At 34.9% G+C, this 16,547-nt stretch overlaps 4 protein-coding genes across 4 annotated transcripts; 3 read left to right on the plus strand and 1 right to left on the minus strand.

Annotated features, from left to right (window-relative positions):
- Positions 1 to 654: 654 nt before the first annotated feature.
- Positions 655 to 2,744, plus strand: slx1 (structure-specific endonuclease subunit SLX1). Its single transcript, XM_023159016.2, has 4 exons — positions 655 to 1,054; positions 1,106 to 1,157; positions 1,212 to 1,397; positions 2,304 to 2,744. The coding sequence occupies exons 1-4, from the start codon at positions 879 to 881 to the stop codon at positions 2,676 to 2,678; spliced, it is 789 nt and encodes a 262-aa protein (XP_023014784.2). The 5' UTR covers positions 655 to 878; the 3' UTR covers positions 2,679 to 2,744.
- A 1,716-nt stretch (positions 2,745 to 4,460) lies between these two features.
- Arpc4 (Actin-related protein 2/3 complex, subunit 4) lies at positions 4,461 to 7,034 on the plus strand. The gene has a single exon (XM_023159017.2). It carries the CDS (start codon positions 4,551 to 4,553, stop codon positions 5,055 to 5,057), a length of 507 nt encoding a protein of 168 aa, XP_023014785.1. The 5' UTR covers positions 4,461 to 4,550; the 3' UTR covers positions 5,058 to 7,034.
- A 1,499-nt stretch (positions 7,035 to 8,533) lies between these two features.
- On the plus strand, positions 8,534 to 9,529 carry Prosbeta3 (proteasome subunit beta type-3). The gene is made up of 3 exons (XM_023159013.2): positions 8,534 to 8,694; positions 8,808 to 9,373; positions 9,432 to 9,529. The coding sequence occupies exons 1-3, from the start codon at positions 8,692 to 8,694 to the stop codon at positions 9,478 to 9,480; spliced, it is 618 nt and encodes a 205-aa protein (XP_023014781.1). The 5' UTR covers positions 8,534 to 8,691; the 3' UTR covers positions 9,481 to 9,529.
- A 410-nt stretch (positions 9,530 to 9,939) lies between these two features.
- LOC111504446 (48 related 3) lies at positions 9,940 to 15,845 on the minus strand. The gene is made up of 4 exons (XM_023158999.2): positions 15,745 to 15,845; positions 12,839 to 12,980; positions 12,490 to 12,680; positions 9,940 to 12,324 (listed from the first exon to the last, which is right to left on the minus strand). Exons 1-4 carry the CDS (start codon positions 15,790 to 15,792, stop codon positions 12,160 to 12,162), a joined length of 546 nt encoding a protein of 181 aa, XP_023014767.2. The 5' UTR covers positions 15,793 to 15,845; the 3' UTR covers positions 9,940 to 12,159.
- Positions 15,846 to 16,547: the final 702 nt, after the last annotated feature.

The raw sequence follows: 16,547 nt of genomic DNA on the forward strand, positions 1-16,547 counted from the left end.
ACGAACATACCTAGGTTGACGAACAACGGACAGACGGAGGTTGACGATAGACCATCAGACTAGTAGTAGTGGTAATAATCAGTCAGGTAGCCTGATAATAAGTTGAGAATAATTTGGATCCTCGAAACTTGAATAAAGTAATTAATAGGGAATATTGTTCTATTCCTACCTTAGAACAAATCGCCCATAAATTAAGAAATGCAAAAGTATTCAGTACACTGGTTGCCACCCAAGGTTTCTACCAAATTCCATTAGATAAAGTGCTGAATTATCTACTTTTGGAACACCGTTTGGGCGTTATCTCTACGGCTACCTTATGGAATATGTTCAGCTCCAGAGGTGTTCCAAAATAAATTCAAGGAAATATTCAACATCCAGGGTGCCGATACGTATATTGATGATATTATAGTGTGTGGAGAAGATAAATGCATGTTTGCCTTACTAATACCCAGAATATAACGAATACCAGGCAGTCACTTTTACATATAATCCATATGCGGATCACACAATGTCTTGGCTACTGCATCACAGCTTACTCTGCGATCACAGCCACAGAACACCCTAACTACAATTAGGGTGTTCTGTGTCACAGCATTATGTGACGAATCAAAATACAAAAAGTCCGCAATAGAAATATGCAACACGTAATTATATCTGATGTTAAGGAAATGAATGACGTAAATGCCAAAACGTGAATATCTCCAACCTTTTTTATTTGTTGGAGTCAATATCACAGTGTTCCGTAACTACCAATGTTCTCTATTTAATGGCCAGTCCACATTATGACAACATTGACAACACCTAACCTATATCTACTGGTTTATTTACATTTTAATTTTTCAGAGAATTGATTGGATTCTTTAAAAAACTTGATTGTAATGGAGCCGCAGACAATCGAACATTTCTTTGGGGTTTACCTGCTGTATTGTTTAAATCCGAAATACAAAGGTAGGACTTACATAGGCTATACCGTAGACCCCAACAGAAGAATAAAGCAACACAATAAAGGCAAACAGTTCGGGGGAGCTTGGAAAACGAGCAACAAGGGCCCATGGTGCGTCTATACATCACTTCAGCCTTCGCGAGTACTATGAAAGTGTTTCAGGTCGATGGTGATGATAATACATGGATTCCCAAATGATATATCTGCCCTGCGTGTGAGTATCAAACGGAAATAAGCGACTCGCTTTAGTTCATTCATTTCTCCACAGTTCGAGTGGGCCTGGCAACATCCGCATGTCTCAAGGAGGCTGAGGCACGTTCCTAAGAAAAAACCGAGGGAGAGGTCTTACGATTTTTGCTTCAGAGTTTTGACTGAGATGCTGAAAATCGGTCCGTGGTGCAGATTGCCTCTCAATATTAGGTGGCTCAATCAGGAGTTCATCAGAGAGTTTCCAGTGAGTTGTATATCATAAGGATCACCATAATAATAATAATGAGTATAAATTTCTTCTCACCTGTCAGAATGAATCTAAAGTTCAAATTAAATATTGATTTTACTATTGGTTTTACTAATATTTTGAAAGAATTTTTACCAGGAGAAAATTAGTTTTTCAATTTGAAATTTTCCATTTCTCTGAGTTGAAAAGATATATCAATAAATATTTATTTGTGTCGCTGTATATACTGATAAAGAATTTTGTACTTGTGTTATGTTGGCAAACGTGCACTGATTGAAATGCTACTTATTTCAATTAAATTGAATGAGTAATCACTGAGATATTACAGTTTAAAGTAGACTCATAAAAACTAAAAAAACTTCTGAAACAACCTATGAGTTGATTACAAATTAAAACATTATAAAAAAATCACTGACTCAATTAATGGACATTTTCTACATTAAAAAACAGACTTGAAAGAGGGGAAGAACTCTATTCTATTTGATCATTCAGTAAATTTTCAGAATCCTCACTATCAATTTTTCAGCATTCCAAAATGGAGTTTCAAACCTTCCTTTTGCAAATGTACTACTTCATAGTCTTGGTTGAACTTATACCCCTCTGTTAAAAGATGATTCGTAAATGTGGGACTGGTCTCTAATTCAAGAAACTACTTCTATGCTCTTGAATGCTTTGCGAAAAAGTTCTCCCCGTTTGGCCAATATATAGTTTTGTGCAAGAACCACAAGTCAACTCACATACCCTTTATCTATCCGACACTGACATTTTATCATTATTCTTTTCAATAAATTTGCCTAAACTTTTATTTGTCTTGCAAGCCACGTCCGATTCTTTCTTAAAAAAAAAGAGTGATGTAATTGCTGAATAGATTATATTGAATTAGTTCGAGAATTTTTTTTTTAGGTGCAGATGCTTCCCCCCATGCATATGCCGATTTGTCATGGTCCCATAGTAAGCAAGAAACTACCTAAAAGCTCCCAAGAACTAAGTCAAACTACCGAATGTAGCAAGCAGTGCAACATATGCTCCGAAACTGTCGAGGAACGACCACTGAGGTGTTTGAATAATAATTGCAACCTGAACTGTCACATTATCTGTTTGTCGAAATATTTTTTGCAATCGGGAGAGTACGTGCCTTTGGAGGGAAACTGTCCAAAATGTGATAAAACGTTTTTGTGGGGAGATATTGTACGAAAATATAAGGGTTGCTATAATAATATAGATGTTGAGATTAATGTCGATTCTGCTAATGATTTTTATAATTCCGACTCGGAATGATTTATGTATGTTATAGTATTCTGAAATGATTTTTCAACTTTTTTTTAATACATGAAATTTGGTACATTTTTATTACTTATCTATAAGCATACTCACCCTTATCGTTTGGACGTGGAATACCATTGTCGAAAATTCTAGAAACGAGAATCAACTTTTAATGAAAAATCAATGAGTCTTGCGTTTCCTAAAATGTTGAAGTTTCTGATAACTGTTCCTTTTCTTTGGCGACTCTGTATACCATAAACGATCTCTGTAGTATCAAACTCAAAACACCACTAATAAGGAAGATATTGAAGGAATGTTGAAGCGTTTTTTATTGGTAAAATGTGCACATTCTATTTCTCAATACATCAATAAACGATGGAAATACACAAGACATTAGTTTTACTAATGGAAAAACGCTTTATATGTACAAATATTGCATAAGACAACACGGAAAATTTAAATTGCAGATCTTTAAGCCAAAAGAAATATAAATATGTCTTAATCACAAGGATACATACGAGGTCTGTTCAAAATGTGCATGAGCATCACTCTGAAATTGTTGAACGTCAATGGCTTAAAAAGGTTCATAACACCGAAACTAAAGTCCAATCGTTCCAATGGAACAGCCCAGGAGAGCTAAGTCAAGGTTTTGCTCACTTTTTTCTTTGAGTACCGTGGCGCATTGCATCAGGAGTTCTTGCTACATAGTCGTACGGTCAATAAAGAGTATTATCTTGAAGTTATGCGCCGCTTGCGAGAAGCGATACGAAGAAAACGTCCGGTATTGTGGAGAAACGATTAATGGCATTTACATCACAATAATGCAGATGTTCACTCGTCATTGCTTGTTCGTAATTTTTTGCCGAAATCGAAGCTGTATCATGTCTCGGCCGTTGTATTCACCAGATTCGACTCCGTGCGACTTTCTCCTGTTCCCAATATTGACGTTTTGCGACATCACCAGAAGATAGCAAATAAGACTTTGCCGAAACGATGTGGAAATAATATTTGAGAGGATTAAAAACGCAGATCATGGTACGGAAAACAACTGATCATACATTGCCCATCATTCTATTTACATATTTTTAGCTCTTAAATTTATCCCACAAAACAATATGACAGAGAAATTTCATTCTGATTTATTACCATACTCAAATTTATCATATAATATTCACAAAATACCTCTATCTTTGTTTAAATGTTTACAAAACTTATTTTCCAGATGAATATTGAATATTTTCTCTCTAAATTTATTTGTCGTTGCTTCCCACTCGGGCGCATTTGTCCAGGCTCTTCCTATTAAAGTTGACAAAAGCTTCGTTGGGGGCGCAGCGGTCTTACTCGAAGCAATGGTGCCACCCTTTGTTTTCGAACTTTTTTATTATAAAAACAATATACCTTTTTTTATTATCGCCTCCTGCTCAGGAGACCTTTTGACACTAAACAATCACAACATATACAGAAGCCTCGCGATAGCACATGGCATCCGTGTACCTGCTTTGTGGACGAAAGTTATAGGCACGTCCGTCCACTACCACGGCCACCACGAAACTCCTTGTTTCATTTTTACTCGAATAAAAATTATAAGATTCTCGGAACCCCGATCTAATTCTTTGATATTGGCGCCGGTGTGTTGGTATGTTTCAACCTCCCAAAATGGCGGAGATCAACGAAAATAGATCAGATCAGAGGTGCTGACGAGTGTCTCTTCTGATTGTTTATTATTCTGTGTCTGAAGTTTGTTATCTGTTGTCACAGAACACTATAGATAGGGTGTTCTGTGCTGTTGTCATTGACGTTACTGTCAACAAAGTGTCAAAAAGTGAGTTAAGAGTCTGAGGGAGGTGTGGTTATTTGGGTAAATCAAAATACGAAATTTTCGCCACAATGTCGGCCACGCTCAAGCCATACCTAACAGCAGTTCGTCATACCCTGACCGCAGCCATGTGCCTCGACAATTTCTCCTCCCAAGTGGTAGAAAGACACAACAAACCGGAAGTTGAGGTTAGGAGCTCGAAAGAACTTCTACTGAATCCCGTCGTGATTTCGAGAAACGAGAAGGAAAAGGTGCTCATAGAGTCTTCAGTCAACTCGATAAGGATCAGCATTGCTGTCAAGCAGGCAGACGAGATCGAGAAAATCCTCTGCAAGAAGTTCATGCGGTTCATGATGATGCGTGCGGAAAATTTCATAGTGCTTAGGAGGAAACCTATCGATGGTTACGATATCAGCTTCCTGATAACGAATTTCCACACAGAACAGATGTACAAACACAAGCTAGTCGACTTCGTCATCCATTTCATGGAGGAGATCGATAAGGAGATTTCTGAGATGAAGTTAGCTGTGAATGCTAGAGCTAGAATCGTGTCCGAGGAGTTTTTGAAACGTTTCTAATGGGTTCGTGATGAAACCTTCGGCAGGTGCTAATATCTATAATTTGGTCAGATGCAGTTTGTGGTAAATGTTCATTATATCGGCTCGCTTTGGTTTTGGAAAAATACTCATCAGATTTACGTATTTTTGTTAGATGATCACCAATTAGTCAATACTATGCGCTTCAGTACACTTCAAAAGATAAGGCCACGCTAGAGTAGTAAAATCTGTTTCGAACAGTTTTGTTAATGAAAATTCATGAAATGACACCTTCTGTTCTCCATTACTTGCTGCGGGCTTTTGTTCATTTGCCTTTTCAATTTTTTTTCCAAAAAAACTCGTAATTTTCTCCAAATTGTTTCTTTTAGCAAACTACATCATAATTATGGAACTGAATGATACTTTCAAAAGAGCTTTTATAATGTTGGTTCTGTTTACAATGTTACGAAATCAAACGAGAAATGAATGCAATGTTAAATTTATATGTCCACCTGAAAGATGGAATACATGTATATTCATCAGTGGCAAAGCTGACTAAAATTTTAGAAATTTGGCAAGATAATTTTCAGTTTTTGACTTTTGAATGTTGACCATTATATTTATTTTGCTATTAAACACACTCTTTCCTCACGGGAACGAACTTGCTGTTTCTCGACGGGTGTTTTGCTAGGCAAGTTAGCCATATAAGGAGATAACTAAAACTCTGCCGTCTCCCGATGATGCTTACTTGGTTAGCAAAACACGTGTCGAGAGAGCATTTTTGTTCTTGTGAGGACAGGTATTTTTAATAGACTCAAAACTACAACTTCTGGCTCAGAATGAATCCAAGACAAGCACTTCTCTCAATCGCCAAAACTGCAATACTCTTCTCAATGAACGTTTCACCAACCAAGGTGGCGTTTGCAGGTGATGCAGTTCATAGTTATTCGCAATCCACACTTTGCTATTTCCATACTTTTTAGTAATCTCTGTTAGTTAAACGCATGTCGAGAGATTGTATTTTTGTTCAGATGAGTGAAACGTGTTTTCGATGATTGATTTCTAGCCTGAGGTCCAATTCTATCTATTTAGATAAGTCTTATTGATTTTTTCTAAACTAATGAGAGCCATTGAAATGGATATATATTTGCCGAGATGAATGGCGGATAATTATCAGTCATAATGTTCTAGACTACCTAGTTGTAAATATATTTATCATATTCTGTTTGTCAGGTTCATAGTATTTATTATAGGAGGTCTGTCTTGGACTGTATTTAGCAAAAACAGGGAGAAGGGGTATTATTTCTAGTGCTGCAAGGAAATCAATGATTTTTTGGTGGAGAATTAAACTGCCATTATGAGCTTGTTCACATTTCTTAAGTTGATTTAATGTTTTTGTAATTTTTTTCAATAGCTCAGTCGAAAATTTAAATATGAATTGACATTTAACACTTAATTGTTGGTGAACCTGTTTCCCAACTCAACTGAAACTTATCTCAACGTGACTGGTTTCTTTGAAGGTGATTGAAGTGAAATTCGTGACTGGTTTCATTCGACGTTAATTTTTATTGTATAAATACACTGGCCAGTTATTTGATGAAAATTAATGATAATGTCCACAATAATCCAACTGATGAAGCTACCATGTAGTGAAATGTGTCTCAAGATTTATTGTGAAAATTTTCTAATTGCTATCATGGATATCAGTTAATTCTATTTTGATTTCTTTTACCCCGCAGACTGAAACAGTCCCCTTTCAGTTCATCAAGAATATGTTGATACCCTTATGATTGATTTACTTTTACCTTCTATACCTCTTTTCGCCATTATGAATCATTTTTTCTTTTTACGCTTTTTACATGTTTAAGAAAGAGTTTGTATATACCTAGAATGGTTTTGTGCCAACCTTGTGTAATCGAATGTAAGTCAAAATTGTAGTTCATACAAACTTTATTCTTTAATCCGCAATATCCAGTGTATAGGTTTTTTACATTATTTTTAATAAATGATTATATTTCTTATGATGCATTTTTCCGCCAGAGACCAAATGGAAATTGTTAGTTTTTATTGATTTGAGGACAGAACAGTGCATGTAATTTCATATAAGCATACTTAACCTCAATAGGAAGTTTTAATTTGTTATTTAGTGACGCAAACTTGTTTTTTCTTTGATACAAAATACAATAATATATTTGTTTTCAGTCTAATGTACATCCAAGTTTCCTGTGGTAACTTGGACGTCTGTAAAAGATAATTTCATAAACTATTTGATTTTCACAAACTTTATTTTCAAAAATATTACACGTTCTGCTATCACAGTAGCTTTTTTCGTAGTGAATGAAAAAAATATTGTGAGAGTCGCGACAATTTTGAAAATAAAATTTGTGAATATCAAATTGTTAGGCGTAGTTTGTGAAATTGACATTATTTTATACAAAAAACCATTTTTTTTCTTTCGCCTTGGATACATACATGCAGGAATGCTACACAATGTTTCAGAGTTTTTGATTAAAAAATTCATACACAAGAAAAAATTTCTAACTCTATGAGTAGACTCATTTGGGTAAAAACCTGTTTTTCTATCCCCTATTAGAACCTATAAAAACTAAAAGTTGTTCTTGTATGTGAAATTCAATATATATTTCGCTGTTGAATATGCAATATGATAAGGGAAAAAATGTAAAGGTACTTTCAATTTTAGCTTGTAGTTTGTAACTGAAAGAAACTTCTGTGCTTTTAAATATGTCATCATGAATTTTTTGTATTGATGTAATAATCTTCACTCCTTCCATTTGAAAATTAGATAATCTTCATTTATTGACTGAGAAGTGGAATGTCAAAGAATAATATATTTTACATTGTAATGTGAAATGTGATCGCTAATCTGCATACCAATCAGCTGTTGTTCCTAGACGCTTTTGAATTGAATCACAGAACCAAAAGTCTAGGATTCAGTCACAGAATAGTTAACATATCTGTGATTCACTTCTTTGATTTGAAAATGAGTAATGAACAGTGATGCCAACATGGTGGGTTTTCCCCCTAAATTTAGGGGATATAATTTGAAAAAGGTTTTTTTTGGGGGGTATTTTTTAGGGAGAAAATATATAACTGATATCGACACAAATGAAGAACAGGAAGCTGATGAGTTTTTCGAAACTATTAATGAATTGGGAATTGACATAGTATACGTATTCATGCTCATATATGTCTGTTCATTTGATGTAATAATTTTTTTATGTATTAGTTGATGTTGTGTACTGACGTACTCACATGAAGGCAATAAAAAAGTTACCATGTTTTAAAAATCTCATGTAACATTTTTCAATAACCTTTTTATTTAAAACTTCGTTATGACAAGAATATGAATGTGAGTTAATCTATCAACTCGTTAACTGTTAAATGTTATAGCAACTTCGAATATTCAATTAGATTTTTTATTTACTAAAAAAATGGTGTATCTTGGTTTGAATTTAGGGGGTTTTAAAATGGGCTTAGGGGAAAATGTTTTGAGCAGTTGACATCACTGGTAATGAATATGGAATAGAATGTCACTGTCAAAACTGCGAGTGAATTGCTAGTTCAATTCAATTAATAAATTTATATATTTGTATGTAAAGCAGTATTTTCAGAACAATTTTGAATTAAATCCGCAACATATTATTTCTATCAAATAATGGTAAGTCTTCCAAATAGTTCCTTCCGGTTTTACTTAGGTTATGTTTAATGACAAAGCGTATTTCCATAACACTTCCTAGTTTTCAATATTACAGCTTGTTTCCACCATTTCAGTCAATCCTAGCCTACAACGGTGGAGCCATGGTGGCAATGAAAGGCGAAAACTGCGTCTCGATAGCAGCAGATCGCAGATTCGGCATCCAAGCGCAAACAGTGGCAACAAACTTCGAAAAAATATTCGAAATGGGCCCTCACTTGTACGTCGGTCTCCCCGGTCTGGCAACCGATACCCAAACCGTCATGGAGAAGCTGCGATTTAGAAAAAACCTGTACGAACTCAAAGAAAACAGGATCATATCCCCTAAAGTGTGTAGCGCAATGCTCTCAAACATGCTGTACGAGAAGAGGTTCGGGCCCTTCTTCGTGGAGCCCGTCGTAGCCGGGTTGATGCCAAAGACGTACGAGCCATTCATTTGCAACATGGATCTCATCGGGTGCATCAACCCTCCTAACGATTTCGTCGTGGGGGGCACCGCTTCTGCTCAGCTGTATGGTATGTGCGAGGCGCTCTGGGAGCCCAATCTTAGTCCGGAAGACTTGTTTGAGACGACCTCTCAGGCACTGATCAACGCTTTCGATAGGGACGCAATTTCTGGATGGGGTGCTACAGTGTATATAATGTGAGTATTGGTGGTTAACGTTTTCGTGACGAGTTGACTTATTTGGCTTTTATTTCAGAGAGAAAGACAAGGTCACCATTAAGAATTTGAAGACTCGTATGGATTAGGGTTTACTTTATTTTTTAATATTTCTTTAATAAATTGATTTGAAATATGCTTTTCTGTATGTTTCATTGAAAATGGCTGCAACAGATTGTGAAGAGAGGGAAAGCAGGAAATAGAACACTATTGAATGGTGCCGAAAATATATTCTAGAAATACTTTATTGTGAGATTTTCACCGAATAATTTCATGAAAACGCACGAATTGTTTAGCTTTACAATAGTTTCTTCAGGCTTGTCTTTTCTAAGCAAAATCTACATATTCAATGCTATATATATATTTTTTTCTACAATATGAAATATCTGAATTTTAAATTCTTGAGTTTTACAAATCCTGAGTTTGAGAATTAATCGAATAACAATAACATAAGAAAAGATGATAAAGAGTACAAACTCATTTAAGTACCTGAGCTTGTTTTTTTGGCCGATACTTGATGAAAATCCATAATTAACTTATTCAAAAAACACTGAAATTTTCAGTACAGTTTTACAAAAGCTCAAGACGTGTTTCGCCATACAATGGCTTCTTCGGGCTTATCTTTACATGCCTGAATATGTTAACACGTTATAGTCGTGATTGAACTCATTAAAAGATGGTTTGCAAATGTGGAATTAGTCTTTCCATTCAAGAAACTGCTTCTATGCTCTTCAATACTTTGGGAAAAAGTTTGGCCAATATAAAGTTTTAGGTAAGAGCCACAAGTCAACATATACTCCTGATCTATCTGACACTGAAGTTTTGTTTTCATCGTTTTCAATAAACGTGCTTGAATCATTATTTGTTCTGTAAGCCACGTCCAAGCATTCCGTTTTTAAAGAATACTATTGCGAAGCATAGTTTTGAATGCAGTCACTTTATGCTGGTAGGGATGTGTGGAGGAATTATGTATGAAAATGTGGTTTGTGGAAAACTGCAAAATAATGTCCAGTCAATATAATTTGTTTGAATTATTCCCCACCACTTCAGTGGTGAATTTTATTGACGGGCGAATGGAATTAACATATTTGACGAACTTACCTAATTGCCTATCGGTACCAGTAAAACAGACTAAGGTATCATCTACGTATCTGCACCAGTACAAGAGACTGTTAATCAACTGATTAACATGAATTTCATTCTCTAGATTACCTATTCATGGAAATTTCAGCCAGCAAACGACGGCCATTAGTAGTCCCTCCCTGTATGAATAAAACTTGTCGTCGAAGTGGAAATAATTTACAGATAGATAAATAATGGTGAGGAAATCTACGCAGGTAAACATTTTCAACATTAATTGGGTAAGTAAAACTAAGGTAGGTACATTGAATATGTAGATTTTTCGTTAGTATTAACACGCCTGAATAAGGTATTGTATAGCGGAAAACGTGTTGCGTTTTAGTAACATTGTAGTGAAAATCTCTCAATGAAGAATGAAACTTTCTGACAATAGGTTTATGGAATTTGAATCTTAGCGGGTATATTGTAAATAAATCAAACAAATTTCTACTTTCAAGTCTTTCATTCACTAAAAAACTAATTGGAAGACATATTTCGGAAGTTCATCGTTTTGAGCTTATAATTAATAAATGCCTGACCAAGAAAGAAGTATATTTTCTAGAATAAATTAGTCTACTTAGATATCTTTGAATTTTCTCCAAGGTTAAAAATACTGTTGACCATTTTTAATAGAAGAATGATTTTACTAGTCTCCTTTGTCTAAAACTCAAGTCATTGTTTAAAGAAATTCTTCTTTCTCTTTCAAGCATTGAAGAACCAGATTATGACTAGATTTGGTAATTTATAAAGTCTACAAGTACAAATATCACGTAATTTTAACAATTAGCATATTATGTTCGTATGTAAAAAAGCGTAGAAGGGTCAGAAAAATATGATCAGCGTCTGTGATAGCAAATTCCTCGCATGAACACTTTGTATTCAGCACAGTAGATGTCAGTACGTTAATTCAATGCATATTTTTTTAGTATATGATTGTTAATTGCACAAAAAATAATCTGTAACTCAACCTAGCCGACTATGATTCAACTAGTGCAACTTCAACTTGGAAAACATATCACGTATTGAAATGCATTATGAATATAGCTTTGGTTAGGTTAGGTAACAGGAAAAATTTCTTCTTCTTCTTTTCGATCAAATGGCCTCAGCAACTAAGGCTATGTGGCCAGTTGTTAACATCTAACATGCCGAGTGACAAGTGTAATGTGAAGAGATAGCTGTCTACAGACGCTTGTCCCAATTTAGAGTTTTAATGTTATAATTGTTAATTTGACAATTTCCAGTTTCTTAAAAAAATGGAGAAGTTTGATTTCTTGGTTCAAATCCTAACTGCTATGCTAATCTGCCAAAACAATATTTTCTGTAGCTAGTATCTAGAAACATGGATAGTGGCATCGATATTATTTCAGTATTGTCGTGGTGTTTACTAATTTTGGAGACCTCACATTGACCTATCATTGTTTTTATTCGATGAAGTGATATTTACGACAGAAAAATTACTTTCTTGACAAATGCCGCGAAACATATTGGAGAACATCGAATTAACACTCTCCCACATAAATTCTAGTAATGAGTACTGCGGAAAATCTTTAAAATAATACATTAGTTCAACCGAGGATGACAATATTTCCAACGCTAATATATGAAAATAATATCACAGAAAATTTAAGAGGTCTGAAAACGATGAAAATCTAGTTGATTATTCCGTAGGGAATATATTCTCTCGGAGAGTAAATATCTGATCCCTTCTCTGACGGATGCCCATGAAGCAATTCAGACATGAAACTGATGTAGGTAATTGCCAATCGAAGAGTTTCTATACGGGAAAGTCGCTTTTCGTATGCAAAAGTGGGGACCTGAAACACAGAACATTAATGAACAGACCATCAAAGTGGTTCTGTGTCACATTTGTCAAAAGAGCGTCATGTTTCAATCTTCGAATGAAAGATACAAATGAAATATTAAATTACTTTTTCATTGCTTCAACTGAATAAGTTATGTCTGAAACGAATATAACATACCTTTCTCCTTAATTTATCGAAAGCTTCGTTTAGATTAAACATACGCCTCCTCTCTCTGATGTTGGCTGCTCTTCTCTGGGCGGTCGTGGCCACTCTTCTTCTTGTTTTCTTCTGAGTTTGCGATCCGTTTGATGAACCGTTTCTACTAAGACGATTTGGGACCAGACTTCCACATTGTTGTCTTTGCCAAACTAACAAAAAAAAACCTCTTTTTATATTCATGTCTATTTTTTCACTTTGTTTTTTTATTTCATTGTAGTCTTTTGTTGTCTTGAATCCTACAGTTGTTTTCTTTTGAGGTTTGACCTTTTGAATCCCACAGTTGTTCCTTCAATTTATTTTTACTCACCTAAATCCGAGTTGAAGGCAGTCAAAATATCAGGATATCCACTCAGAGCGGGGTTCTGACCAGCGAGACAATGGTGGGGGTCCCAAAGACCTGGGTATCCATTTATATCAGGGGGTGGGTATCCAGGGGGGAAATCGGGACCCTAAAAACAGCAAAGTTTTGTTGACTTTTTTGTAAAATTCCCTCAATGAAGTGAGGAAAGGTAGTCAGATTTTATGAATTTACTTGTGATGCACTGTTTGGAATCTTTGGTGTAGTAATGCATATTACTGAAGTTTTATCGAGTATTGATACGTTTACTCAGTAGTAAATGATTCAAATTGAGTGCCAGAAATACGAAACACAACAGATATAATTAATTTTTTTCCAAGAAACTTTTTTAAGACGAACATGTGTTCCCAACATTCCGGCCTTATGTGAGACACGTTGGTGACAAAAATATAATGAAAATGTTGCCATTTTCAACAAACATTTTGAGGAAATTATTAATGTATTTGCAAAGATATCTACAGAAGAGAATGCTGCTGCGAAAAAAGTCCTTTTTAGTAACTTTGTGCTGCTACTCAATCAACATTCATAATATGCGTTGCATTGATAGCCAAATATTCAGGTATATTGTAATTAATATTCTGCCAATGTATCACAATTGAAAACTATCGATATGTAGGTACACATGTACGAATCATAATATCATTCCTTATTTAGATTCACTGATATCCGTACTCGAACAGCGTTTTTCTTACGAACATTCACTAGCGTATAGTTTAATGTCAGTACGTTCAATGTTAAATATGACACTGGTTGATTTCAAAGATAAATTACAAGATTTCTGCCACTATTATTAAAATGAATTATGGGATGAATTGTGAAAAGGTCGAAGGTGAACAAAGTGAAGACCTACAAGAAGGAGTATCATTATTTCGTTGGCACAGCCACGTACGACGAGCAATACAGAAAGGCACTGTAACGGTGAGAAAGGTCTTTTTCGACCTTGCGACGTGTAAAACATGGTTTCCGTCTACGATGACCGAAAACCGTTTGAACGGTTCATGTATGCAGCGTTTACCGAAAAAATGTTGAAGAAAAAGAAGGTGGAATTGTACGAGAAGTTTTGAAAACATTGATTGTCAAGTAGTAAAGCTATATCTCATATGAAACAACGATCAAAACAATATAATCTATGATTTTCTTTGTCTGTTCCCCTCTATATACAATCCTGGCTACGCCCCTGTCTAATACTAAAGGTAATTTCAACAAAATATTATGATTGTAGAATATAGAAGAATTAATTCAACTAGCGAACCGCTCCGATTCCGCACAGGTGCATTGCTGATACTGGAGAAACAGTGATGAAAACATCATTTTGTTTTATGATCGTCCCTTTTTTCCTTATGGCTGGCTTCCCAGTTGGAATATTCAAAAATAATTTCTTATTGCACATCTACAATATAAAACGAACGTACATACAACATTTCAGCCTCCGAAAATGAATCGGTACGGAGAAACAGCAAGAGAAAGGTAATTTTCATATGTAAACACTTCTCTTTTATCCCCAGTGGGGGCGCCCCAGGTAGAATTTTTTGTAAATCTTTTTTTATTGCACATTTACAACATGAAATAAACCTACATACATAACTTGTACATACATAACTTAATTTTACGAACGCGCCTTTTCCCGTGCGGGTTGGAATATTTAAAAATCTTTTCCTATTGCACATCTACAACATATAACGAACCTATATACAAAATTTTAACCTCCGAAAATATAGCGGTACGGAGAAAGAGTGATGGAAGGGTAATTTTCATATGTAAACGCGCCCCTCTTATCTCCAGTGGGGGCCTCCCACTTGGAATATTCAAAAATCCTTTCTTACTGCACATCTACAATATAAAGCGAACCTACATACAAAATTTCAGCCTCCATAAAAAAAGCGGTACGGAGAAATAGTGATGAAAAGGTAATTTTTGTATGTAAACGCTCCCCTTTTACCCCCACAGGGGAGCCTCATTTGGAATATTTGAAAATCCAAGACCTAAATGCTAAATTTCAGCTTCCTAGGACTTAAGTATGGAGAAAGAGAGATAATTAGTATTTAATGAGTGACTTTCGCATTAATGGATAGATTTACTTCATTTTCACGTAGCAACAATTATCGGGTCAACCGGTGCGTGTGTAGAGGTGAAAAACTAACAAAAATGTCAATTGATCTAATGAAAGACTAAGGAAATATGTTGCTTGTGAAAATACCAGATTCCAAAACACATGTTTGAAAAACGTAGGTATGTTGTAATTGGGCAAGCAAATTTGCTGTTATACTGGCAATATTTAATTCTATTTTTACGGTCATCACGTATTCCACATAACAGAATATTAGTGAATCAGCCTGTTGGTATCCAAAGTTTTATAAATTTCGGATTGAGAATCGTAGATTCTCCCAAACCTAACCTAATCCAAAGTTACACAGACCATATAATATGTCGAACTTCAGCGACGTTATTTGCCTCTCAGCAACTTTTGATGCTTTGTAAAGCTCAGATACAAAAAACGTTCACATATACCAAGCCTTTCAAACAAATTAAATATCTTCATAGGTATATTTTAGCAGTTGCACGAATTTTCTGGTAGTACCATTTTCTACTCGAATTTCAATATTAATACAAATGAAAATTTATTGAAATATTTGAAATTTTGTTCTACAAAGAAAAATAATAAAGAAGAGTCTCACTGAGTTGTTATTCTACACGGTTGCCGAAAAAATAATGTATGCAACACGTCCGAAAACAGTCTTTTGGACTGGCTCGTCCTAGAATTTCGTCTACTCGTCTAAAAACAGTATTTTCCTCACTCCTTACGTAATTTACTATTTCATGAACTTTTAAAAAATTATATATAACAAACATCTTACATTGGATGTATCCCAGGGCCCTCGATCATTAGGAAATGACATTTTCATTCCACCAAAAAGATATAGAACAGCAGAATGAAACTGATCAACTGTGTTTCTGACCCAAACACTTTCAACACTGGAGAACAACTAGCAAATACTGAATTCCTCTCAATTACTGAAATTTCTCGGTATAGACAATATATCTGATTCAATTCGAATGAACTTCTCTATCCACCCTCATTCAGGGGTTGAATGTCTCCCATTGGCTCGCGCAATTCAGAGGAGGTTTTATTGCTGAAACCAACGAATGAGCTACTTGCAATATGTTACCATCCCAGCAGGGATGAAATGAGGTTTATTATATGAAGCTGTAAGGGCTGATTCTGCTTGAAGGAGAATTATTGACTTATCTGGCTGAAAGTGTCGAGTTTTGTTTCTGTTTGGAATACATCACATTCAGTTGTTGTTTTTATTTTTGTAGCTATAAAATTATTATTATTCTCGACACGAGTTTACTTGTACAGTAAGTAGGTACATAACTTCCAAAATAGCAAAGATCTAAAACATTCGTTAATAGGAAAAACACTTTTATACTTCGTTTCCTAATAGAAAATCATTTATAACAACAATACTTTATTTACATATAAAGTTGTATATAAAACTGTTAATACGATAAAATGTGGATACTAAAAGTTAATCATAAAAACTGAGAGAACCTTCTCCTGGTTCCTTCCCCTTTCTTATTACCTCTCCCCTTCTTTTCTCTCATTTTAATTTTTTTAAATTTTTATTCATTTATTAACTATTATTTTTTTACTGTC

This window comes from Leptinotarsa decemlineata, unplaced genomic scaffold, assembly GCF_025532065.1.
Source record: "Leptinotarsa decemlineata unplaced genomic scaffold, Ldec_3_MD MMD2_tig00000251_RagTag_RagTag, whole genome shotgun sequence".
Taxonomy (NCBI): domain Eukaryota; kingdom Metazoa; phylum Arthropoda; class Insecta; order Coleoptera; family Chrysomelidae; genus Leptinotarsa; species Leptinotarsa decemlineata.